Source organism: Leuresthes tenuis, unplaced genomic scaffold (genome assembly GCF_036924035.1).
Source record: "Leuresthes tenuis unplaced genomic scaffold, fLeuTen1.0.hap1 SCAF_3, whole genome shotgun sequence".
Taxonomy (NCBI): Eukaryota; Metazoa; Chordata; class Actinopteri; order Atheriniformes; family Atherinopsidae; genus Leuresthes; species Leuresthes tenuis.
The window spans coordinates 35,409,205-35,436,163 of NW_027325357.1; the positions used below are offsets into that span (position 1 = coordinate 35,409,205).

Below are 26,959 nucleotides of genomic sequence, written 5' to 3' on the forward strand. Positions count from 1 at the left end.
AAAATTAAATCTCAAATGTCCATTACTTTTTCATTTTAATTAAGTGAAAGATTGAGCACTCTTGAAGAAGAAAATTAAAATGCAAATAGGATGATTGATTACTAATTTAATTTATGAGTCAAATAATGCAGCCACATTCTTGCATTTTAATTTGAATTATGGTTACGATTCACTTCCATAGATCTGGTCGAAAATCACTCCATCCCTAGACAGTAAGTCAAACCTCTGGTGAGGTAGCTCAAATAACAGCAAATTAGTGGTTCCCTTCATTAACTTGCTTTTTCTCACAAAATGAAATGAACATACATGCATACTTTTGGTTTCTTCAAATTGATAGATTCCTCATCTATAGAAGTTCAACACATTTGGACTTTTTATAAATAAACAAATAAATACATACTTAAATGCAAAATTTTGTTAATTTTGTCTATTATAAAACTACCAAACAATTTAAAGAGTACAAAATGTAGTGGAAATTTACTAGTGACCGTATACTCCAAAACTATGACACAATACTGACTTTTTCAATTTACCTCTACCGACTCTTTCTGTGTACTTTCAATGAAAGTGAAACATGGGAATGTTACACAGTTCCTACATAACTTTACCAATAACTTTACCAATCCTTAACAGTATATCACATACTGCATTATCAACAAATATTAGTCTGTATTCTATCAATTATTTTACTTCTGATTTTTAGACCACAATATATTAATATCAGCACTCATGTAATTTTTCTGTAACATTAGAAATCCAGATAAATGGTAAATAGGCTGTACTTACATAGCGCTTCTAGCCTAGTTTACTAGTCTAGTCAAAGCGCCTTTCCACCACAAACTACATTCATCCACACACACATACACACACAGCACATCGTAGTCGAGACAGTTTTACAGGCTACACTGTGCTTTTTCTATATCACACACATTTACACACCGATGGATGCATCGGTAGGCAACGTGGGGTTCAGTGTCTTACCCAAGGACATTTTGACATGGTCATAGGAAAGCGAGAGTCGAACCACTAACCTTCAGATTGGCAGAAGAATGTTCTACATCCTGAGCTACAGCCACCCCCAGATGCTATAAGGATATAATTAACAGATTTATATTTACCTAAATAAACTCCATGAAGACAACAAACCAAGATAGGTTATTATGACGTAATGAGGAGCTTCTATTACGCTGTATAATGTTTCACTACATGCTTTTCACTCTCAAGATTTTACAATGGCAATATGGCTGACAGAAAAAAAAATCAAGGCTAAAGGCCCAAAGCACAAATTGCATGACCGCAAAACAAAAAGTTTGGCTTCATAGAGAGGCATGGCTGAAAAAGCTAGACAGCAAGTACTGTATGTATTCCAAATTCCCACAGAATCATGAGCACAAAGTGTTCTGCAATCAGCTTTGAATTTTTCCCAGATTACAATCCTGCACAGAAAAAAGTCACAGTCTCCATTTAATTCGATGTGGAAGGGAAACACTAGCAGACTGTTTGTTGAAATGCTGCCGTTCAGGTAATTATCACAAGTCACTGTAGCTGTGGTGCAGGCATACACTGGAACAAAGAGTGGAGTGAGAGTGCAGTGGTTAGTTTGAACAGATAAATGATCAAAATGAAACATTATACAAATGATACTTGATGCTATACTCACATATACATGAATTATGAGTTGCACCTTTCTTTAAAAGGCTGTGCATACAAACAGATCTTGCAGTTTCTGCCTTCTGTAGTATCTGAAGGATGTTTTATGGCAATATGGGTTCTGTCGCTGCAATCGCTGGCTCATTGAAAGTCTCTAAAAGTAGATGGAACTTACTATTAGCCCAGAGTAATGTTGATTTACAAATAGCTGTACAGACTGTGAACAACTTTATATTGGCCTATTGTTGGTTTCCTGACACCACAAGATACCGTCACGTTTTCAGGGCAAGAACTCCCTCTTAGAAAAAAACAGATGTCGGGTTCTATATGTCAATAGTGAAAAAAGGCCAACCATGCAAAAGATCTGCAAAAGATATAAAAGCCACATTTGTAAATCAGTGTCCATAGTATAGGTGATTTGCTTATGTGTGAAAGTGGCATTGATGCAGAGATGCATGTTGAAATTTTTGGAGAAATATGAGGCCTTACTGAAAAATAAATTAAATAAAAAAGTACTTTATTTATGCCAAAGGGAAATTGTAATTTGCAGTAAATGCATTTTTTTCTCATCAATATTCATAAGCCTGTATTATATATAGTTATTACTGCTGGCAAGTTTGGCATGAGGAGCAACGTGTAATGTCTTTTTTGCTGTTAAAGCACAGCTGAAAGAGGTCACAGATATACCCAACAGCTTCAGAGTCATCTGAGTATTTCTGGAGTCTCTGCAGTTAATTGGAACTCTGAGATGTCTGAAGTGTGTAGAATGAATCCTCATGAGGACACTCCATTGACACAACAAATTTCCGAGTCCTTGTGCATAAACTTAACCTAAATGACTGAATGTTCAACCTTACACCTAACCATCTACCCCTATCTATAAAACCAAGTTTAAACTCTCAAACTCACTTTAGTTTCTTGGGGACTTCAGGTAGGTCCTCATATTTAAATGTACCTATCAGTTGGAGACTCTGATAGTGACAAAATATATATGTATGTTTATGCACAGTGCTAAGCTATATATATCCTATTACACTGAGTCAGGTGCAGAAGTGCTTCACAAGGATACATTCCAAAATCCTGCTGACCTACTTCGGCTAACCCTCCCCCTTGTTATTTTTCATGATAAGAATTAACCACTCTGCTCCCTCCCGGCATCAGAGTCCCACATGTTGGTCCACGCAGCAGAATCTGAGTGACAGAACAGACGACCCGCCTCCAACTCTGCCACAACAGTCCAATGAGGATGCGGAGCGGGGACGAGCCTTCAGCAGAAGCCTCTTATTTTTCACAACAGTGGGTCTGCAACTCACACTTGCAGTCATGTGACGCTCATATTGTACAACTCCGACAGCACAGAGACCAGACAGTCCGCTGCTACTGCTGCTACGCTTCATGGATAGTCTCAAGGGCAAAACCTGCACTGGCAAAAACTGCTCTGTCAGATGCAACGACTAAAACCAATCCTCTCTGTGCCTTTAGGAGTCGGATTACATTTTCTTTAAACTAACAAGGTAAGATTTTAGTTTCTTTCCTTCGAGGTTTGCAGAGCGCTCGTGGCTCTGATCAGTGCCAAATGCTGCTGCTGCAGACTGGACGAAAACATGTTTATGTTGACAGCGGAGACGCGCGCCTACGCGCCTCACGATGAGGACGGCAGGGAAAGATGACACACAGACCTATATTGACAGTTTTGTAGGATCGGAATTAGTTTTGATTTTAGCCAGTTTAATGACATAATGTTAGATTAATTGATTTTGAATGAGTTTTGCTTCAAGCACAGCTGGTTATATTTTTAAGTTATTTGGTCAGTCCTACCAACAAAACCTGACGGTGTGAAAAAAACCTGAAAGGCTTTAAATCGCATCCTTTTACCAATGGAAATATTAATTCATGCATAGTTTTACTTATCAGTGCAAGACATTGCAGAAAGCACAACTCAGTCATTTTAACACTTTTGTCTCGATTTCTCTTTGAAATAAAGAAAAATATAACGCAATCAGTAACGTGACTGATTTAAGCTGCTGCTCTTTAACTGTCCTATGAACAAGTGTGACAGGTGAAACAGGATAAGCTACACATGCAGAGGGGAATGTGGAGAAGCGCGAGCACTCCCCACTCCCCAATTTTATTCTCTTCTCTCTCTGGCCCGAGTTAACTCTCGGTCACTTAGACCACTGAGGGGCCCCTAGAAAGGGAGGATGGATGGAGGTGGGATGGATGGAGGTGGGAGGGAGGGAGGGAGGCGGAGTAAGTATGACCAAAGCTCCCTGTTCCTGTAAAATAACCTATTTATGAAGCCAACAGTAGGACATTATGAAACTATGATAAAGTGCAGCCACAGTGCACAACCATCCATGGCGTTCTTGACACTAAAAAGACAGTAATATTACTGCTCAGTACAAAATATAAGCATAGGCCCAAAGAAAATAAATAAACACCCTAACAGATCGATTTTTTTAAGTTTATTTTGTCAGATTTGGACTTAGAACAGTGATATGGTATGAGATCACACTTATATTTTAGCTAAAAGCCTTTGATTTATATCAAACTTCTATCTTACAGTTCAGAATAGCATTTTTAGAAAAAATGCAAATGTTTTTTTGGAAAAAAATTCCACCTCAGAAACTGAACTATTAGAAGAAATGCTTCTGGGTTAACTCCTGATATCTTATAGATTTCTATGATCAGAGTCACAAATAGGCATTTGCCTGAAACAATGATGCAGCTTCTCACACGCAATGATGCAGAGATTAGAGGATGAGCAACCTAATCATGCATTTTTCAATGTCATACCCTAAAAATCATCTAATATTGTTTAAGGCTCTGTCAAATGTTTAGTTGGTTTTGTGGGATTAACATTAACAGATATGTTTTGCTCTGTTTATTTCTGTTCAGACATACCTCATTCTGGCTGAAGACCTTGGATTGTTTCTGGGACAATTACTTTTTCCACACTAGGTGTTTCATTATCTCACCAGAGTGAGAAGTGTGGCCTTGTTGACCTTGGTTTATTTGGTTTAACTTCCAAGGAATTGTTCTCTTGTAAATCATCCTAAACACAGACTTTGAGTCCAGCAAGAACCAGTGGTTTGGCAGTAGCAAGGGATGGTAGATAATTCCCCAGTAAGTGAGGAGTCTTTACTTATATACAGTGACTCTCCACAGGGGTATCAGCTGTTTGACATGGTCACAGATCTTAGCTCCTACCACATGATGCCCTCACCATTTTCAGAGGATGACTTGAGTGAGTCCTCTAGCCCTCGATCCTGCTCCAGCCCAGACTCCCAGGTGCTCAGTTCCAGCTACAGCAGCAACTCTAGTGCTGAAAGCCACGGCAGCATCCTAGATCCCCTGCTGTCCCCGGCATCCTTAGGAGGTGCCAGCAGTGTGTCTGTAGAATCTGCAGCACCTGTACCACTATCCACTTTTCTGTGGGACTCACAGAGAAATGAGCCCTCCAAACGTGAGCCAATAAAAGAGGAAAATTTTGACTTCCTCACCTGGTCCCATGTGGAGACAGTGGAACAGCGTGGAGGGTCATTCCAGCCTACACTAGAAGAAATTGAGGAATTTCTGGAGGAGAATATGGAGATAGTGACAATGAAGCATGAGATCCAAGAGGGTTGCCTGGGATTAGAAGTTGGAGCAGAAGAGGGTTTTGGTCTTGAGGTTGGTCTAGAGTGGTGCAGCGCAGCCTTACCTGAGCCTAAGTTGAAACCAGAGGCCAAATATTCAGACCAAACTGTTCCCACTGCCAGTACTTCTAGTCTAGCCAGTGCTGCCTCTGGTGAGTGCAAAACAGAGTTAATTAACCACACACATAAATCTAACACAGGGGCCAAGAAAGCATCAACCAACAGGCCTTCATCAGCAGACAGTGGAACAAATGTTAATGGGAGGCCGGTCATCCTACAGATTCAGCCAGTTCAGGTGAAGCAAGAGCCCACAGTAGCACCACTTACCCCAATTGCACAGCCCTCACAGCCTTCCCCAGCCTCAGACATCAAAATTGCACAGCTACTGGTCAACATCCAAGGTCAGACCTTTGCCCTGGTGCCCCACATATTGCCCTCCCCCAGCCTTAATGTCTCCTCCAAGTTTGTACGCATTGCTCCAGTCCCTATTGCAGCCAAACCTCTTGGACTTGGAGATAGCTTGGCCAGGCAGGGATCAGGGATTCTTGTTGGAAGTCAAAAGTTCCAGAAGAATCCAGTGGCTGATCTGATCAAAATGCACAAATGCACTTTTCCTGGCTGCACTAAGATGTACACAAAGAGCAGTCACCTGAAGGCCCACCTGAGGAGGCACACAGGGGAAAAGCCTTTCGCCTGCAACTGGCAGGGCTGTGGATGGAGGTGGGTTTTGGAGAGGAAATGTAATGAATGAATGTGTGTCTGTTTGCACTCATACATACTGGCTGTCAACATCAAACTTTAGCCTCACACATATCTGCCTGTGCAAAGTTATTATGATCACAAGCTGTGTGTTTTTAAGTTTTAGGTTTATGTTTTTATTATCTTAGCAGGTTAGACTGAGAATCTATGTGATATTTATAACTGGTTATATAAAGTCTGTGTCAAAGTTTGTTTATGTTGACAGAACTATTTGATAACACAGACTCTAGCATGTAACAGATATCAGATTTTATCCAGATTTATGACTACAGAAGAAGTAATATAAATCAGGGAAATGTGAGTCACTGTTGTTGTCATGTTGTTTTGATGGAACCAATTATGGTGTGGAACACTATCCGTGTGAGGCTCATTCAGCAAAGATCTGGGGACCTTAAGGGTGTCAAATACTTGGTAGGCACTAATATTTAGTTCAAGCAACTAAATATGAGAGGAGCAACTCAATGAAATGTCTTTATTAGACTACCAATGTATCCAGGCTTTGCTGTCTTTCTTTTTGTGGCATGCTAGCACAAAATTTCAGTCATCCGCTGGGTCCCTCATAGTTACCTGATGATCTATGACAAATAAGCAAATATAAACTATCTTCTTGTTTTCTTTTCTAAGCCTTGCATCTGAAGACCTCTTGATGGTTGTTGTTAAGAAATAGTTAATTGGAATGATGTGAGGTGGTGGCACTACAAATGGGTTTTGCCTGCACAGTGAGATATCTGGGATGTACAAGAATAGCTAGGATGTCTTTTTTTGTGGATATAAACTAAAGCTAGCACAGAACATGTGGGCTGAAGTCACATGACCCCAACATGGGCATCTCCTGTTGAGACTCGACAGCTGTGCAGTTGTGATGGCAGTATGAGTATATATGTGGATATTTGTGTATGCCAACTATAAAACAAGTAATTTAGAACCTGCTGTTTGTAACTGCAGAGAGAGAACATCAGTGAGGCAGTTTCATTACTCATTAAAGTAAAATTTTCTTTTTTTTAAAAACATATATAAGTGTGAAAGCGTATATGTGGGTTTTGTGTGTAAGCATGACAGAGTGTGACTTTTGTCCACAGCTGACGGGGTTTTGGCTGGTTTCCTGAGCACATCAGGACAGTTGTTGTGGCTGGAAAAAAACTGGTGAACAATACAACATTTAATATTTACTTTGCCCAAAAACCTTTTAACAGACAAATTCAGTATTGCCTACCGAATTGTCTGGGACTTTATTTCATGTACTCTACTGTTTTGTGGGCACCCACTCCTAGAAAAAGGTTTCTAATAGGGACTATGGTCCCCATTAACCCTCATTTAAATTAGGCCCCCATATAGTTTTGACAAATGAGGAAAAATACTCTTATTAAAACTATTTATACCAAGTCTCCATCACAGAACATAATTTTGACAGTTATGTTGATAGAATTCAACCTTATATTTGTGTGATTTATTAGTACAGCTGTTGCCATTTAATACAGAATTCTTGTTTTGTCTGACATCCAGAAAAGTGAGATTTCATGCACCCTACAAAGTTATTTTTTTAGCTCGTGTCAGTCTTTTAACTGGGTACGAGGACCAGCATATCAAATATTAGTCAAATACTTGTTTAGTGCATGTTTTTTTTCATGTGAAAAGCATGGGTGCATGGGTATGGCATGAACTGTCAAAACTACCCCAACCAGTAAGTTATTATGTTATAGTAATAATATATAATAATAATAATAATAATAATAATAATAATAATAATAATAATATAATATAAGTTATAATCTTGCCTGCTGCCGCTTGCAGAGACCAGTCTTTGAGAAACTTTGTTTTAAACATTCAGTCACTTATGATTTTCTATTTTACATGCAAGTACTGAGGAAACAACAATACAAGCTTTGTGCTCGTTCCAACCAGGCAATCAGCCCCTAGTCATGCTGTATATGTGTGTTCTGATAGATGGGGGTAGTTGCAGAAATTTGTGCAGTTTAATCCAGACAGTACGTTCCAGCTAACAAAGGGCTCTTGTCTATGTACAAAAGGCAGGATCTAGTGTGTGTGTGTCAGAGAGAGAGAGAGAGAGAGAGAGAGAGAGTGTAAATGTAATCCACAGTGTGATGGTATAAAGGGGGGCCACTCAAAAGAAAAAAAAAGACTGTTAAGAAAATTGTTAGAGAACCACGTAATCAAAAATAAGTAAATAGGATTTATTGAAGGCAACAGACAAGAGAAAAAATGTTGGTTGCTGTTAAGATGGTAGCACTGGGCAGTCCAGATAGGCGGTTTGAGTGAGAGAAAGAGGTCTGTCTCAGTTTTGCACACAATCGCTTGAAGGGAGCAGCAGTGAGGAAGTGGACGGAACAAAGAATAAGTATTCAATAGTTACCATGACTGTGGGTTAGGAACGTCCAGGCTGCCTCACTGCCTGAAAGGGAAGAGTCAGGCAAGGTTCCTCATATAGACTCATTTCATAGAGGCTGGTAGGAATCTGAGACACTGGATGCTATAATAGTGCACAGTCTTTTCCACTTTGACTCGTCTACATTAATTTCAGATTGGACATTATTATTAATGCAGTACTGGTAGGATTGCTACATGCAACTAGAATCTAGATTATTATTAACCCACAACAGCTATGATCTGGTGGCGGGTCCCAGGACAACTATAGCTGTCACCATGCATACCATGTTTACAGCAACTAAAACTTGAATTAGATGACCACTGACATGATCCTTTCTTGTTATCATAGGTATATTGACAGTTGAGTTTGGGTTCTCACTTATTCCATAACAAGGCTTTTCCAGTTGGACCCCAGTAACTATCTTACCATAAAAAAGATATAACTTGATCTGAATGTGCCTAACTATCCAATGAAGTGTATGTCCCTATTACTTATTACTCATTTGGGCCAGAGACACTGAGCCAAGTCTGAAATTATCAAAAATATTAAACAAAAAATCCTTGCTGTAGAAATGGTCCTCAGTGGCTCCATGGATGTTGTTGGTCTTGTTTACTGGGGAACGACTGAACAGTTTATTTAATTTATGCCAGCATATTGTAAAGGCCAGGCGATGATGTCAATTCTTTTAGATTGAGAATGAAGTTGGGCTACTGGGAGTTTAGTGCCTGCAAATGAGGAGAATGCTTAATTTCCACTTAGACTCATAGTGGATGCAGTGCAACCTTCTCTTTCAAGGTCAGAGGAAAAGGGCTACATGGTTCTGCTTTTCATTCTTGCCGCCTCTTATAGATGTGCCAGTCTAGTCCAACGATATTATTTACTGAAATTTGAGTTTGAGGTATTATTGTTATATCTACATAAATACAACTACAGCTACTTACGGCTTAGTTAACATGAAATGGTAATAATTATAGTGCATTTGACATAAAATACGTATAAAAGTAGGCCAATTATAATTCATGTCAGTGTTTCTCTGGACTCTGTCATTTTCCACTTATGTACATTTGAACGACTTGTTGGAAAGTCAGACTTCAGAATGGCATTGATAATATTACTGCTGACAGAATGAGATCATATATAGACACTGCAGAGAAGAGTCTTTTTTTTTTGTTTTACTATCTAATGTGGATTCCCACAGTTTTCTGGTAGAAAGCCTTTAGTTAAGCCAATAGGGCCTTTTTGTTCATGAATGAAATTTCATTGTGCTCATTGCAATTCCCATAATGCTGTGGGCACCCCAGTTCCAGTCTCTGGTTAGGCAATGTATTAGTCAATAGTGGGTCATTTACTTAAGTCACCGTGTGGAAATAGGCCATGTTTTTTCAATGGATTCCTCCCTATGTAGTTTTTTTCCATGCTGTTTGAATGATTTTATTGGCAGTGTCCCACGGTATAAGATGCTCTCATAGTTAAACTTTTCATTCTGTTACTGCTGCAGCATTTCCATAACTCAAAGCAATAAGGTTTTGTGTCCATATGTGGAAGAAAGTACATTGGGTTTTAAGTTTAGCTCCTTGTTGCTTCTTAATTAGAGGGTGCTATTGGATCGATTCATCATCTTGTCAGGTCAGCAAAGTAACATCTGGGGTGCAGAGCTCAGCTGGATGCAGTCAGTTACAGAGAACAAGGTTGCTGGGAAGAAGCCCTGGGGCATTTATCCCTGTGGCTACAGCCAAGTAGCATTTTCCTTGCATGCAAATTCTGCTGTGTTGCTATGCTTGTCCAAATAAGCCACAGGCAAATTGGTTATATTATAAACATGAGGCAATTTTTGTCTGTGACACAAAATTATGCTGTTAAATCTGTGGGGACTTGATGAGAAAAATAGTGCAGACAAAATAGGAAGTTGATAGACCTAAATTGTTAAAGTGCAGTCGTCTCGTCATTCACTAAGTCTCTTGTTAAGTTTGGCGCTGGGAAATACCGTTATACTTACAATGATGCTTACTCTAAAGAGGAATGAGTTTTGTTAGAACACTAATAAAATGGTTTTGTCAGAGGAGCAGACATGTTTTTTCTAATAAGAAACTGATTTAACACAGGTGGAGAATGTTCATTGTTAAACGGGTGGCCGTGGCTCAGTGGTGAGAGTGGGTCGTCCAATAACCTGAAGGTAAAAATAATATCCTAGCTAAGGAAACCAACAGATTGCACCGAAACTTGTCTTCAGTCCAATCTCCTGTCCTGAGCATGCCTGTGGCGACTGTGGAAAAAAAAGGGGGGAAAAACACCATAACACCATTCAAAGGATACCTGTTGGAACAGGGAAACACAAGTTAATAACCACAGTAATGTCACATGTACATAATATCATTTGAGAAATTAAACGGGGAAAAAAGAGAGCAAAGTGAGGAAAGGTGTGACAGATGAGGTCCCCCAGCAGTCTAAGCCTATAGCAGCTTAACTATGGGATGTTTCAGGCTCACTTGAGCCATCCCTAACTATAAGCTTTATCAAAAAGAAAAGTTTTAAGCCTAATCTTAAAAGTGGAAAGGGTGTCTGCTTCCCGGACATTTACTGGCAGCTTATTCCACAAGAGAGGGGCCTGATAACTGAAGTCTCTGCCTCCCATTCTACTTTTAGAAACTCTGGGAACAACAAGTAAACCTGCAGTTTGGGAGCGAAGTGCTCTGTTAGGAAAATATCTTACAATGAGATCTTTAAGATATGATGTAGCTCGGTCATTAAGAGCTTTATATGTGAGGAGAAGAATCTTAAATTCTACTCTGAATTTAACAGGGAGCCAATGAAGAGAAGCTAAAACTGGAGAAACATGATCTCTCCTGTTAGTTCTCATCAGAACTCTGGCTGCAGCATTTTGGATCAGCTGGAAGCTTTTCAGAGAATATGTGGGACAGCCCAGTAATAAAGAATTACAGTAGTCCAATCTTGAAGTAACAAATGCATGAACTAGTTTCTCTGCATCACCCTGAGACAGGATGTTTCTAATTTTAGCAATATTACGAAGGTGAAAGAAGGCAGTCCTAGAAACCAGTTTTATATGTGCATCAAATGATAAATTCTGGTCAAAAATAACTCCAAGGTTCCTCACTGTAGAACTAGAAGCCAAGGAAATACCATCTTGAGTAACTATATAACTAGACAATTTCTCCCTGAAGCGCACAGGTCCAAAGAGAACAACTTCATTTTTGTCTGAATTTAAAAGCAGACAGTTCACCTCCTTATCCTTAAGGCCCTTGAGCAAGGCACCGTACCCCCATGCTCCCCGGGCGCTGTGAATGGCTGCCCACTGCTCCAGTGTATGGCATCTGTCTCTATGAGTGTGTGACCCAGTGCATGTGCATGTATGTGTCACAGGTGCCAACCACCTTTCACCTTCATTCAAATTAGGACAAAGTCAGGAGGTAGATTTACATTAAATCACAGTATGACAAATTTTCACTAATTTGGCAAAGAAAATTGTGATTAATATCTATATCCTCCACCATAAGCTGGCACTAGTTGTAACAAACCCCAGCTAGACAATGGTGAAGCTTACTGATGTCTCATAAAGCCTTTATTTATGTTCAGTCATCAGCCTTTTTCTGAACACAAAGTCACTTAATCTTTCAGACATTCTTTTCTTCAGGAAACACTGTAAGAGCTACAGGAAGGAAACATGAAAGAAAAATAAATAATAAACATAAATTAGCTCTTACAGTAGGGCTGCACGATTCTGGATAAAATGAGAATCATGATTTTTTTTGCTTAGAATTGAGAACACGATTCTCTCATGATTTTTTCCAACATAAATATTTAACACTTATTGCAGCACATCATCTTTGCAACAGCTGACATTGAACATGAAAACAATAAATGTCTCTCTTGTCTTCTCTTACATATACAACCTTTGAATAATTTGAACAATAATAACAATTTTGGAGCATTATTTTTTTCTGTGTAAGGTGATGAGGGAGGTAGGTATGTTTCTTAAAATATAAACCACAATTGTTAACAAAATATAACATTTGACATGACAACATGAAAGTTGACCATGGCAGGACCACAACAGAGAACACAGTTGTTTGTTTGTTTTTTTTGCAGCTAGCTGCTTAAAGGTTCTTTGCCAAGAGCACAAGTCGGTCAACATTTTGAGGCTTCAGTGAGGAACGGACACATGTTACAATGTTCCCCCCGGTGCTGAACACCCTTTCAGAAGGGGAACTTGTGGCAGGAATGCAGAGTTATTTCTTGGCCAGTATAGACAGTCTTGAAAATTGTCCGTTGTGTTCCCTCCACCAGACAAAGGGGTCCGCTTCACTATCAATGTTGCTTGAGAGCAAATATGACTGCAGTTCTGAGGCAACATCTTGCTCAGGCTGGGATGGTGCCTCATGGCCTTTTGCTGGTTTAAGGAAGCTGCCTACGGTCTTTCGCCTCTTCCTCATGGGGGCACCCAGGGGTGCAGTTGAGGGGGGACTTTGCTTAAAAGAGAGGAGATAGTTAACAAAGCTCATCTTAATATTCTATTCCACACACCAATGTAATATCATTTAAACAAGTACAATATCACATTTTCCCAACACATTTAAAATTTGTGAATATCATTATGAGTATGATCTGATGTAAACATAATTACCATAACTGAAGTTATGTCAGTCATCTCATATGTCAGTCTGGCCTTGAAAGTGGTTTTGTTGTCCTCACTAATGTAGTCCATCTTGAATCTTGGATCCAGAGATGTGGCAATGTCTAGCAGGTCCTGTGTGTTTGGATCACTGTACTTTTCCTGAAGGTACCCCAGGATTTTTGACTTAATTGATCATGTGAGATCCAAGTCATCTTCCTGCACGGCCACAACTGATGTTTCAAAGAGGTGGAGAACCGGTTTCACTGAGGAGATGCTCACAAATTTCTCTCCTGACAGGGCATCAGTGAAGTCTGTCAGTGGGCTGAGTGTATTGTTGGGCATTTTCAACTCTTCTTGATACACAATTTTCTGAAGGTCCTTGATAATGCGATGTACTGCCTCTTCTCGTTTTGTTACAGTGGTTAGGTTGTTTGATTTGTTGTTGCTGATGCGCCTTAAAATACATGCAACAGTTCGAGCTTACTCGTTCTGTAGTTCTTGTGCTAGAGCACTTCTGACCTCTGGATCTCCAATCGTTAACTCTGGGATTTCATCTGCTGGCAGTTCAATTTCCTTGTTCCACAAAAACTTGGGTCCAGTTAGCCAGGTGGAGGACAGAAACTCATTGGGACTCAAGCCCCTGGAAGTGTGGTAGTTTAAACTGGTTCCTTTGTGTCTGCCAGAGCAATCGAACACAACACGAAGCTTATCCTGCTTCTCTGCATGATGAACACTGTGATCTGTTCTGCATCTCCCCTTTCGATGACCTCTTCGATGAACTTGACATACTGATCCTTGTACCTTTCATCCCATTGCAGCCTGAGAGAACGAGGCATTTCATAGAGGCATTTCATAGTGGCCGTGTATGTTTTTCCATATGCTCTCGTCCAGCTTGTTGAGGAAGATGATGTTATCTTGTGACACTGTTTTACTGTCTTCGCTGCCATCTTTGAAGTTAGATTCTAGAATGCAAATAGCATCAGCAGGAGTGACTGGAGGCAGCTCTTTTACGGTGATTCTGTGACACAGGCGACTGGTGCTCTGCAAATCATTGCTTTGAGATGAGAGCCCCTCAATGCTCCATCCTTGATCCGTCCATATGGCATAGGGTTTCTCATCTCCTCCTAAAATGACTTGCCTTGGTGCCATGGGTCTAGAGCAGTTGTAGTAGAAGCCCTACCTCACAGTGGTTGGATCTCACCTGCTATTTCTCTGAGATGACTCCATTTCTTGGCTGTCTCACAAGTGGGAATGTGAGCACGATTCACAGGTATGCAGTCTTTTGTATAGGCAACTGAAAGATCAACCTAAATGGCAGAGCTGTATCCTCTTATCCTAAGGCTAAAAACACTCTCACTTGGAAGAACTGTGTTCGTTCCACTTATGGTTGTCATCTTCAACTTCACTGGATACCTTTCAGCATTTAGACTGTCACTCACTTTGTGGTCGATAAACGTAGTATCACTTTGAGTGTCCAGTAAAGCGTAGGAAAGTTTCTCAACAATTGGATTGTTTTCAGATGACACCCACACTGACATCACCATTGATGTGCAGGATGAGCCTTTGTCTGCTACACTGAGTGAGATTGCAGCGGCACCTTGATTTGGCCCCATCTCTGGTGAAGACTTTTCCCTTTTGTAGTTGTAGTCATGAAAGACTGTAGGATGCTTTTCTTTTGCAGTTGTCACAGAAGTGACGATGACGACACTATGCACTATGGTCGGATTTTTACATAATTTCGTCGCTCTACCAATGATAGCTCTGTGAACTTGGGACATGTATGATGCTGGTGCCTATTATCCTAACAAAGAATGCACGGAGTCCTAACATTTCTTTGATCTGACTTTTGGCTCACAGTGTCTGTAGTTGTGTGAGTGGAGAGAACACTTGCCTTGTTTCTCTTTGTGTCTCGGGAATTGATCTTTTCTGTGTTAGAGTCTGATGAGCGAAGTGCATAGAGGGACGTAACTAGATTGCAGGCAATCTCAGCTTCAGTTGACACAAACATTGCAAAGTCCTTGAAACTTGGGAATTCTTGCCTTTCATTCAAGTTTTGTGTGACTTTTCGGTTCCAGCCTGAAGATGCGAGCTTCTGGTTCTCCTCACAGTCATTTCATATGTTGAGACCTTAACATGAGGAAGGGCATCTTGACAGGCATTCAGAAAATCAGCGAAGTTTCTAAGCCCTTCAGCATCTTTAGATTGATTCCTTGGCAAATTAGTTAGCTTCTCTCTGAATGCTCTCTGAATGGTGAATGACTGGCCAAAGCGACAGTTTAGTTTGTTCCAGGCATCCTGGTAGGCTTCTTTGTCGTTTCGGAAGAAGGTGCCATCTGGCACCTGACGTGCTGGACCACTGACGTATCTCTTTAGATATTAGAATATTTCAGCTGGAGTGATAGTCCTGTGGTCAATGAGTGAGGTAAATGCTGCTTTCCATTCTGTGAATCGTACTGGATCACAACTGAAGACAAATGGCTCTGGAACAGGGAGTCTATTCAAGGCTATGCTGTCTTGAAAGACTGCAGTTACAGGCAGCTTCTTGTCCTCCTTGTCCCTTTCATCGTTAATGTCGTCAGAAGCTTCACATTCCAGCTCATTATTGTACACTTTCAACTTGGCTTTAGCTGCTCGTACTTCCTTCTCTGCCTGTAGTCGTTCTAATTCATCCCTTTGTGCCTCTAGGACTTTCCGTTGTTGTTACTCTAGCTCTCTTATCACTTGTTTTTGTCTTTCTTCTACTATCATAATCTCATAATTAGTTTCCCTCACCGTGAGTTTGGCTGCTGCATCTGCACACTTGGCTGCCATAGAATGTGCCACAGAATGGTGGTCAGACTTGCCATAACTGGTCAAGGAAGCAGCAGATCCATAGACAGATTTTGCATAGTCACGGTGGAGTAGTTCATGAAGGCTGTGTTTTTCTTGATCCTCATTAAACTCACCTTCTTCGTCTATTGCTCTACTCTGGGCAATGATGATGATTTCTGTGGTGACTGATACACAAGTGTCAACTCGTCTCCTTACATCAGTGGAAGGTGTGGCAAGATTTCTGATTTCGAAATACATGTTCATTATGTCTTCCTTAGATTTCTTAAGATCTTCACTTCAAGTAAACACAAGAAACTTGTGCTACAAAAGAAAATGGACCAGACTCAGTGAATAATCCCTATAATCCCTATATAGACCAATGAGCAGTGCTGACCAACATGTCATTGGGGTCATCAGGTGGGAACCTCCTTTCATCAGTGTTTAGTCTAGTTGGGCCCACGATGAGAAGCCAGAGCTTACTCTCTGCCATGTCTGACTTCAACTGATTTCTTGCTTTGCGTACGCTGAGCTTCCATTGCTTGTACATGGAGGGCAGCCTTTTCTCCTTTTTCTTGGCCTCTTCCATTTGTAGTGCACGCATCTTCTCTGTAGGGTTCCGTTCACCTTCAGAGCTGCAGACCTGCAAGTGGGTCATCAGGTTTACTTTGGAGATCAGTCTGACATTCTTGTCTTGTTGTTTCTTTCAGATGTGTTCTCTCAGGTGCATCTGCAACTGCATGGCGCTCGCTCTGAAGATCTTGAATTTCATGCTGAAGTATCAACAGTTTCCTTCCTTTGATGTAGATGAACAGACAAGTGTCGAATGTTCACTAATTTCATTTAAGAGGCTGTTCATGCGTTGTTCACCTTACTCATACATCAATGTCAGTGAGTGTGACCGTACTTGACCATTGCACCGAGTCCATGAGACAGCTGCCCAAGTTGCCGAGGTGATTCGTGTGCTGATTTGCCGCATATGCTACTCGATGGATCCCAGTTGACAGCGTGTGGCGATGAAGCAGTAGCACCAGACACTCCGTTATGGCCCATCATGGAAGCAACAAGTCATCCGATCAGAGTGATGAACAGATTAGCAGACCTTCATAAGAATAATTTACATTAATTGCCCAGTCAGATTCCAATAAGACTCAGCATAAGAAGACAGTGTTTGAAAAGGGGCCAGCCAGACCTCAGAGAAAAGAATGCAGAAAATATGACAAAAACACAGAATAATATATATGTATATGAATGAGCTCAAGTAAGATTGTTTATTTCAAAAGTAATGTTTGGCGAATTGCAGGCTCATTTAAAACAATGGGATGTCGGCTTGTACAAGTTGTCACAGCTCTGTGATTTAGTGAAGTCAAAGGCTCAAAGGATTGTTACTTAAATTTGCGTATTTCCATTTTTCCATTTGTCTTCACTGAATTTAAAACATTGCTCTTCTTCTTTCTTTCAGGTTTTCTCGGTCTGATGAGCTGTCTCGTCACAGGCGGTCTCATTCAGGGGTCAAGCCCTACCAATGTTCTGTGTGTGAGAAGAAGTTTGCACGGAGTGACCACCTGTCAAAACACATCAAAGTCCATCGTTTTCCACGTAGCATCCGGACAGTTCACTCAGCAAACTGACACTCTACAGCAATTACTGGAATTACTGGGATCACTGGGAATACACGGATCAACCTCATAGAGATATGCCATGGGAGCAAGATTTGAGCACATGGTTGTGTGCATACTTTTTTGTGCCAACAAGTCAGTTTAAGTATGTAAGTGAAAGCACACCTTACTTTGTGTTTGAGTGGTCTGTGATTGTTCTACTTTATTATAAACCAAAACAGTAATCTTCCTGTTTGTAATCAACTAAATGGGTTGTAGTTGCTGTTGGTACTTCGACATCTTTTGGCCCTTATGTTTGTTCTATCCTTATCCCCTGCCTCAGCAGAAGATAAGATAAACTCATTTTCATTCAGTCTGGATGTGTGATACCTTAGGTAATAGCTTTGCGTGTTAAATCTGCCTTAAAGACAACCACTACATTTTATCTCCTGAAAGTTGCCAATGTCTTGGACAGTCCACATCTTATGCAATCTTTAGGAAGTTCAATTGATATTCATGTGTGGTACTAGTGTGGTAGTATTCTTACTCGAGTCCACAGTGGTTTCTGTTGAGGTACTGTCCTTGTTATTGCTGCCTCGTGCCACAGTTCATTCTCAGAGGGTCGACACCAGTCATGTAACTTGCTCTTAATGCACAGGGAGATAACTATTATAATTTCATGGAGAGAGCTATTGATTGCGTAACAAATTAAGGAAACTCTCACAATAAGCTACCAACTCCTAAAATCTTACAGAGTCATAGTAAAGTAGTTTAGACAGAAGAGGAGAATGACAGAGCAACACAAGAAATGCAAAAATGAAACCCAACTAAAAGGTGAAGCGTACAGTGATTTTTAAATCAGCTTGCTCAGTGTTAAATGTATTTTTTTTTCTTATCATTGTTGTGATTATTATTACTATGAAGCTTAGTCAGAGATTTTCAGAGTGTGCAGAGGGCCTCCTGGGTAGGGCTCCAAACAGTTTCATTGGAGGCTCAGGGAATGGTGAGGAAATATTACATCATTAACAAATAAATATCTTAAGATGTACTCTTCATTCATTCAGTGTAGTCTGGATATGTCAGTTAGAATGATTACCCCATAAGAGTGTATGGAATTTAACTACATAATCACGATCCCATCCCAGAATTTAGTAAAACTAAGCAAAAAAGGTGCAGTAATTGTGGTGCCTTTTTTCCAAACTTTATCTGAGAGGAGGCTTACTGTCTCAGACTGAAAATTCCTTAGCCAAGTGTGTGTACCTGCTTGATGCTCTTCTCTTTGTATCAGTTTTTAATCCTTACTGTACAACACATCCTTGTTGGAGAGTAAAATTATTTGAAAATCATGCATTTTAATGATCTTAACTTTAACAAGGTGTTAAGTGTGTTTTCATGTTTTGGCGCTCATTCCTACCTACCCATAGGACTGAATGACTCAATCTGCTTTTATTTTTTTATCTATTGTTTTATTGATGACTTAACACAAAATCTGCCTCAATGCTGCATTATTTGTTCCTGGAAACACCCTAATGGCCTTTCACCTGTGCTGGCAGCAAAGTTTGCTGAGGTGATGCCAATGGTCATACTACATACACACCATGGTACTGAAGTACCAGGAGGATGAGCTTCCAGGGAATATAATTACAACATCCCTTTTGAGTCATTTTTACAAAACTGAATGCCCTTATTGCTCTCAAACATGTCAGATGCCCCACAGTGAATATGTAGGGGTATGATTATACTGTCATGTATATTTTATTCATGTAAAGTAATATCAAGTGAAGGTACATAACATTGTACATAATTTCTTTCATTCAATTTTTGAATTTTTACTGCTTGTGTGAGCACAGGTGTTTGCATCCTATGAATGTATGTAAATATAGTGTAGCGTGCTGCATCCAGGAAACACAGAGACTATTGTGATACCATTATCTCACAACAAATCAATGGTTATGAAGATTTCTTGTGTAAACCATATGTGTACATAACTTTGTTCAGTACATATAAATGTATCTATTTTTCTTTGTTCTATCCATTTACAAATAAAACTAAAAATAAATGTCTTGGTCTATCTTTTTTTTGTTTTTGTACAATGGTGTATTCAGTGTTTTAAGAATAATGACAAAACCAAGTTGTCTCATTATTGTGTATTGTCGTGCATTTTTGTAAACAGACCTGTGAAAAAACCTTTTCATGTCACTGAGGTTTTAGATGGGGCTTTGAGAAATGGTGATATCATAAAGGGCTCCCCCCTTGAGATATTCTTTACTGCATTAGGAATACATACATTTACACATAGACAAATCTACCCTGAAAATGTATTACATATGGAGCAAGCTATATATCACTGCACATGAACACTGTGGAGTTTCTCTGTAGAGACAAAAAATGACGTGGTACTATCTGCTTAAGATGAGAGAGATCAGGCTGTTATCAGCAGAATGTACAAGCCAGTTTCTCTGATGGTATTGGGATACATCAGCGCAACTGATGTGTTACTGGTATTTGTGTGAAGTAGTGATGGGATGATGCTACCTCAAGGAGTGTATTGACACACTACACAAACTGTGTCGGCACTGTATTGAAACTGTGTTGGTCACTCAATAGTGACCCCTTCAGGTGTTCTGAAATCATTTCAGGTAAATGAAATAAGAAGATGGACCAGGTAAAATGCGGCAATTCCAACATGAGCCTGCAAAACATTTAATCACCAGTCCTTTATTTAAGATATAATCTCATTATTGTATAACTTCATTCGCTCAATTTGTGAGTCAAGTTGTCCATGAGAAGAGTTCAAAATAGGCTTCAAACCTTGTTGATGTAAATGCTAAACTGAGTTGGTTTGTAAAATATAGCAAATTTGTATTAAAATTCAGAGTTCAACTTTTTATCTTATGTGTGGAAGTTTGTTAACGTAAGTGTTAAAGCATAAAAAATAAAACAAATTACATATAGATTCATTTATGCATTTTTATTGAGGAACAACCGTTTTTGTAGGGTGTTTGCTCCAAGGCGATTTCTCCTCTTACACACCAGTTCCCCTGCCTTGGAAAAAACTCTTTCACAGGGTACAGATGAAGAGGGTGAACACAACATTTTCAGTGCAAGTTGATGAAGGTTTGGATAACAACAAACTCCAACTCCAACAACAAAACTCCATCCAACAAACCCACAACATGTTGACACAGTTTGCTTTCTTATAAACACAATTTTGGCGCCGTCACATTCAAGCGATACCGTTCCTGTATCGGTCACGTGATTTTTTCTTAAAGTGATACACGCACCAATACGGGGTTTCACTCTTGGGCTCTCGACACAGAGCTGACGCACCAGTGTCGTTCGTCCCATCACTAGTGGAGAGAGTGATGAATCTTATCAGAGACCGCTTTTATTGGCCCCACATGCAGAGGGATGTGGAGCACTATGTCAGTCAGGTGTGCAGCTGCTTGAAAAACAAACGTCCTAATAGGCCGATCAGGACACCTTTAACTAACATTCTCACCACTTATCCTTTTGAACTTGTTTCCATCTATTTCCTGCACCTTGAAAGATGTAAAGGAGTATATGAGTATATATTGGTTGTAATGGACCACTTCACACGTTTCGCCCAGGCTTTCCCCTGCCGCAACAAAGCTACCCACACTGCCGCACAGAAAATATTTGGTGACTTTCCCCTCAGATTTGGATTCCCAACCCTACTCCACCATGACCAAGGTAGAGAATTCCAAAACAAGCTGTTTGAAAAGCTGCAGGACTACAGTGGCGTTAAAGGGTCCCACACAACACCATACCACCCTCAAGGGAATGGTCAGGTGCAACGATTCAATCATACCCTGCTGTCCATGCTCAGGAACTTACCAGAAGCGGCAAAGGCAGATTGGAAGTCATCTCTGGCAAAGGTGGTCCACTCTTACAACTGCACACGCAGTGAAGCAACAGGGTATGCGCCATGTTTTCTGCTAATTGGCCGTAGTCTAAAGCTTTGATCTTATGTTCGGCCTCAAAACAAGCGAACAGAGTTCATCCGACACAGACTACGCTGAACGGTGGAGGGCCAAAATGACAGGAGCCTACAAACTGGTCTCTAAAACAGCCTACAAAGATGGCATGAGAGGTAAAGCTCTATATGACAAAAAAATCTATGGTGCTGAGCTGTTTCCAGGATCAAGAGTTCTAGTCAGAAACTTAACTGAAAAGGCCGGACCAGGGAAACTGAGATCATTTTGGGAAGATCGAGTCTATGTGGTGGCTCAGAGAAAACACCCAGATAGTCCCGTTTATGAAATAAAGCTGGAAACAGGAAAAGGATGTGTTCGAATAATTTTTCTCTGTGTGGAAACAGTTGAGCATCCTCCGAGAGAGCCAAAAAGGAAAAAAGACACAAATATACAGAGGATTGTGGGCGCACAAAACAGCACAGCCAATGAAGATAAAGAGGATTAGAGGTCTATTTTTGGACTGCAGAAAATAAAAAGGCAACCTTCGATCATACTAATTTTACAGGTGACCTTTGACCTTTTATCAATCGATCAAAGTATATTGACAGGTGACCTTTGACATACATCCGTTTGCTCACATCTGGTCATGTGGCCTTTGACATCTAAGGAAGGGGGACGTTATAGGTCAGGAGGTTGTAAGAAATATATTTGTTGAATGTTTAAATATGAGAAAGAGTTAGGGTTAATAGGAAAGGTTAAGTTGTAGAAGCTGTCAGCATTTTAAGTCTCGTAGGAGTACGGCTCAGGGTGCTGGAAAGTCCTCCTTTTTTGACAGCTTCAAAGACCGGTCCCTGTAAGGTAAAGATGAGAAAATAATTAGATGTGGGAGGTATTGTTTGATCCGTGGGTTTGAGGGCCAATGAGTGGACAGGGGAGGGGTTTTGAGTAAAGGATAAATCCCTGAGACAGTCCGTGTGTAGAGAACAACTTCAGTGTGAAAGATAGCTGATTCAAGATGGCCAGGACAAGAAGCAGAGTGAGAGTAGAAGAGGAATCTACGCAGGCACCGGAAAGGATATGTCCTCGGCGGTCTCTCATTTGTGAGACTCGAAAACAGGTGTTACTGGCCGCTGGTTCTTCCGTGCAAGCTACCGGAAATCTAATGAGAACGAAGACGGGGATCTTTTTGTTCTTGAGTGTTTTAACTCTGACTGTGGTGTGTTTAGGACACAACCTGTGTGGAAAAGATGAATGAAATGGCAGATCGGGTTTCCATGCTCTTCCGCAGCTGCCAGTACTGGGGTAAGATTCTAGCAGTCAAGAAAACCCTGGTTCTGTAGACCTGCCTCCACTGAGCTCCCTCCTCCTCAACCTCCATCCCCCGGATATTAACCACACCCCTTCAGGTTCATAAGGACACACTCCAGCACAGGTCATACACCGATCAACACGAAGAACAGGATGGGAACTAACGTCCAGAAGTCATTGCACGAGGAGATCACTGACAGCGGTCTGGAGAGTGCTTCTCCATCGCTCTTGATGCATACAGGGAGCCCTTCAGTGTCATCCACATCGCCGCAGTTTGGATCACCAGACAGCAACAGATACAGCCAGGAGCCGTATCACCCTCCTTCACCAGAGACTTCGCCTGAGTGTTTCTTCTCCTCATCCACCTCTTCTCTCCAGATCGAGTTCTCACCTTCGGTGCCTGATGACTGCTTCTTAACGCTGTACTGGGTAGGATCCACCATGGCCGTAACAGCGGAGAAAGCTGAGTCTAACGAGATGGAGGACTCCCAGCTTCCACCAGGCCAGGGGCCCCCGGCAGACACTCAGGATGATGGAGGAGAGGAGGACGATAATGCCAGAGGAGAGGATGAAGACGAATTTGATGGATGGGTCCCCTCAGGTTTTATCAAAGTTGTAAAAAGTGCAGTGATACACCTCTTTAATGACACCATAAAAAAATTTATGATTGAATGTTGCTATAGGTGTAGTGTGGAGCACCCCAGTTTACGGCAACATCGGTGCAAGGATGTGCTCAAGAATGTGCTCAAGAATGACTTCTTCCATGACCATTACTGCGGTCTGATCCGGAAACTTTATAATCAGCAATTCATTGCTTCTATTCAGCATCTTCTAACTGCGCATAACATTTGTGAGGATGATGGCAGAGTCAGGACTGTGGCAGAAGCGTACTTGTATGAACTAACTCTGGTGAAACAAATCAACACTTCTATACACAATATCTATGAGCAGTTGATTGGAGAAGATGTAAAGAAATTGTAACAGCGTCAAACCATGGCAAAGTTTTGGGAGGGTTAAAAGAAGGATGTAACATTCTGTCTTTCCATTCCGTTTGGAAGTGTTTAGACTAATATTGTAATCATGTGATGTTGTTATAACATTTAACTTTTATAAATCCTATATTACTAGCATTCCTGCTTTTCATGATTACATGTATGTATAATAATACATTAGAGAAAAAATAAAAGGTTCAAATATACTTGCGTTTTGTGTTTTCTGTCATTACAAGCCTGAGTTTATATAAGGTAAGATGACTGAAACGAGATTAATGAAAAAGGTTTTCTACGATCCTATCCACCCTGGTAGTTTTGGGGGAGTAGAGAGGTTGCGTAAAGCTGTACAGGATGAAACGGGTAAGAAAGTTACGTGCGAAAAAATGCTAGACTTTTTATCAGAGCAAGATTCATTTACTCTACATAAACCTCTAAGGATACATTTTCCGAGAAACAGAGTTTTTGTCACCTGCCCCTTAAAGCAATTCCAAGCAGATCTCTGTGACATGCAGGCCCTGGCTGAGTACAATGACGGGTATAATTATCTATTAACCGTCATTGACGTGTTTTCAAAAAAGGCCTACGTTCGCGCTTTGAACAGAAAAACAGCCGCAGAGGTGGTAAAGGCTTTTGAATCTGTTTTTAGAGAAAGCGAGACCCCTAAAAAACTTCAAACTGATGCGGGGAATGGATTTTTCAACAAAAAATGTAAGGCTTTATTAGAGAACCACGGAATTGTGCATTTTGCTACGCTAAGCGAGGTAAAGGTGTCTGTGATTGAGAGGTTTAACCGCACGTTAAAAACCAGAATGTGGAAAAATTTTACTGCTAATAACACGCTCGATGTCCTGCAGGATCTCATGGGAAGTTACAACCATAGTTAACACACGAGCATCAAAATTATGCCTATGGAAGTGACTCTAGAAAATACCTTTCAAGAGTTTCAAAACCTGTATGGCTCTGCTCCCGGTCGACGCTGCAAGGACTCAAGGATAAAGTTTAAAAAAAGGAGATCTTGTAAGAATATCTAAACTGCGAGGCGTGTTTGACAAAAAATATGAACAAAGTTTTACAGATGAAGTGTTTACAGTCACCGAGCAGATTGCACGATCTCACCCTGTATAGAAACTAAAAGATTTTGATAGAGAACCTATCGAAGGTTCCTTTTATGTGGAGGAGCTTCAAAAAGTTAAACTGAATAAGTACAAGCTGTATCAAATGGAGAAGATATTAAAACGACGCAGCGTCAGGGGTGTAAAACAGTTTTTTGTCCGTTGGAAAAACTGACCTGAGAATTTCAACAGCTAGGTCAGAGCCAGTGACCTTCACGGGGTATAAAAGAATCTTCACTACTCCTAGCCAGCAACATTACACCATGAACCAAACGGTAGAGGATGAGGGGTTTTATATCACCCTACCCTCTAACGCTAGTCTCAATGTCTTTAAGAATAATACCAGTTCCAGTTTCTGTGTGGATTTAGCCCAGCATATCGATTTGGAAGGTTCATGGCAGGTTGCCTTGACTGAGATTTCTTATCCGTACACATGGCATAATGCCCCTAGGGACTGGGATTATTTTGAGTGGAGGAAAGCGGGGAAGGAAAAATTCTATCGCCAGAATATAGGATGCGGACAGTTCCAGGGATTTGAACCAGCTCAAGGCAGAGATTGAGGGTCACCTTTGAAAAATAGGTTCTGATATTTATTTTGTCGTGGACACGGTTGAAAATAGACTCATGTATCAGTCAGGTGCCCAGTATCACCTGCATTTCTATCCACCACTGAGCTACATGCCAGGTGTGGAGTTTGGTAAATGGATCATGTTTGATACAAGGAGGGCCCCTTATCCAATGGATTTAAAATCAGGTTTCTACCAGCTTTACTGTTATAGTGATGTGGTTACCCCTCAGATAGTCGGCGATGCTTGTGCTCCGCTCCTGCAGTTAGAGTTAGAGTAAAGGGTAAGTTTGGTGATATAATTACGTATACTTTTAACCCAGTCAGCTATCTACCTGTAGCGAAGAAGCATATTGAAAACATCCACATAAAGATTAAAACGGATCAAAACACAAAATTTTACTCATGGGAAAACCGTTGTGAGACTAAATTTCCGACCCGTTATATCACAACGTGTAATGAAATGATGGTCATTCACTCTGATATCACGCAGAGAGTAAGAGGGAATTGTGATTCTATGTCTCCCAATAAGCTCTGATCAGACGTAAATATATATATAAACGAGTTGATCACAAGCACATTAGTCACTATCAAGCAAACGTTCAGTCGTAGGTGACGCCTGTGTCAGGCAGAGGATAACAAAAGAAAGCAACATGGTTCAGATAAACATGAGGGATGACCCTCATCGTTTTGGTAATAGTTTATATTACCAAAACCAGGTCGGAGATACCCTGCTTGGATTTTACGGAGCACCAATGTACGGTCGTGGAATAGGCTCTTTATATTCAAAATTATTTCGCTTCGTAGCCCCCCTAGTTAAAAAAGGTTTTGCTATAGCTAAGCCTCATCTGAAAACAGCAGCTACGAACATTGCCTCAGATGTCATAGGCAAAGCCATGAGAAGGATCTCGGGTCCTGCAGAGACGGGAGGACAAGAAGGATCGGGTATTATGGTTCTGTCACGAAGACCAAAGAAGCGGCCGGCTGGTGAAGGCGTGAGGGGGTCACAAATACAGAAGGGCGCTTAAAAGGAAGAAGTCAGTTGGAAGGATCAAGTCAAAATGGAGGAAGTCTGCACGGAGCAGGGATATCTTTCACTGAATCATAAATAGAGAGAGAAAGACAATAAAACATGGCTCTTTTGCATCACAAATCCCCTGAGTGCACCCTGGCAGAACTGGACTTATTTTCAGTCCCTATGACCCAGGTTTCTATCAAGGATAAGGTCTATACGGAAATTATGCCTCAATCCGCCATTACTGAGAAGAGTCCGATTGAGTTTTTTATACCGGGAGATGGTGAAAAGTATCTCATCTTAATGATACCTTGTTACATCTTCGTGTGAAGATTACCAATGCAGATGGTACTGACTTGTTAAACGACGCGCCTGTGGGTCTCATCAATTATCCACTCAATACACTATTCAGTCAATGCGATGTTACTCTGGGTGATAGATTAATTTCAGTCTAGCACCACCCATCCATATAGAGCTATGATCAAGACTCTGCTAAACTTTTCTGAAGACGCATTAAAGAGTCAGTTCAGCGCTGGTCTTAAAATAAAAATACAGTCGGC

At 40.7% G+C, this 26,959-nt stretch overlaps 1 protein-coding gene across 1 annotated transcript; it reads left to right on the top strand.

Moving 5' to 3' along the window:
* Window positions 1–2,826: 2,826 nt before the first annotated feature.
* On the top strand, window positions 2,827–19,505 carry LOC140303951 (Krueppel-like factor 15). Its single transcript, XM_072382946.1, has 3 exons — window positions 2,827–3,164; window positions 4,549–6,008; window positions 17,334–19,505. The coding sequence occupies exons 2-3, from the start codon at window positions 4,759–4,761 to the stop codon at window positions 17,500–17,502; spliced, it is 1,419 nt and encodes a 472-aa protein (XP_072239047.1). The 5' UTR covers window positions 2,827–3,164; window positions 4,549–4,758; the 3' UTR covers window positions 17,503–19,505.
* Window positions 19,506–26,959: the final 7,454 nt, after the last annotated feature.

What these genes read in the sequence shown, in the direction of transcription:
- LOC140303951 (XM_072382946.1), top strand. Translation starts at nt 4,759, where the DNA reads ATGGTAGATAATTCCCCAGTAAGTGAGGAGTCTTTACTTATATACAGT. An exon ending in TGGCAGGGCTGTGGATGGAG is followed by an intron (nt 6,009 to 17,333) that starts GTGGGTTTTGGA and finishes TCTTTCTTTCAG; the next exon opens with GTTTTCTCGGTCTGATGAGC.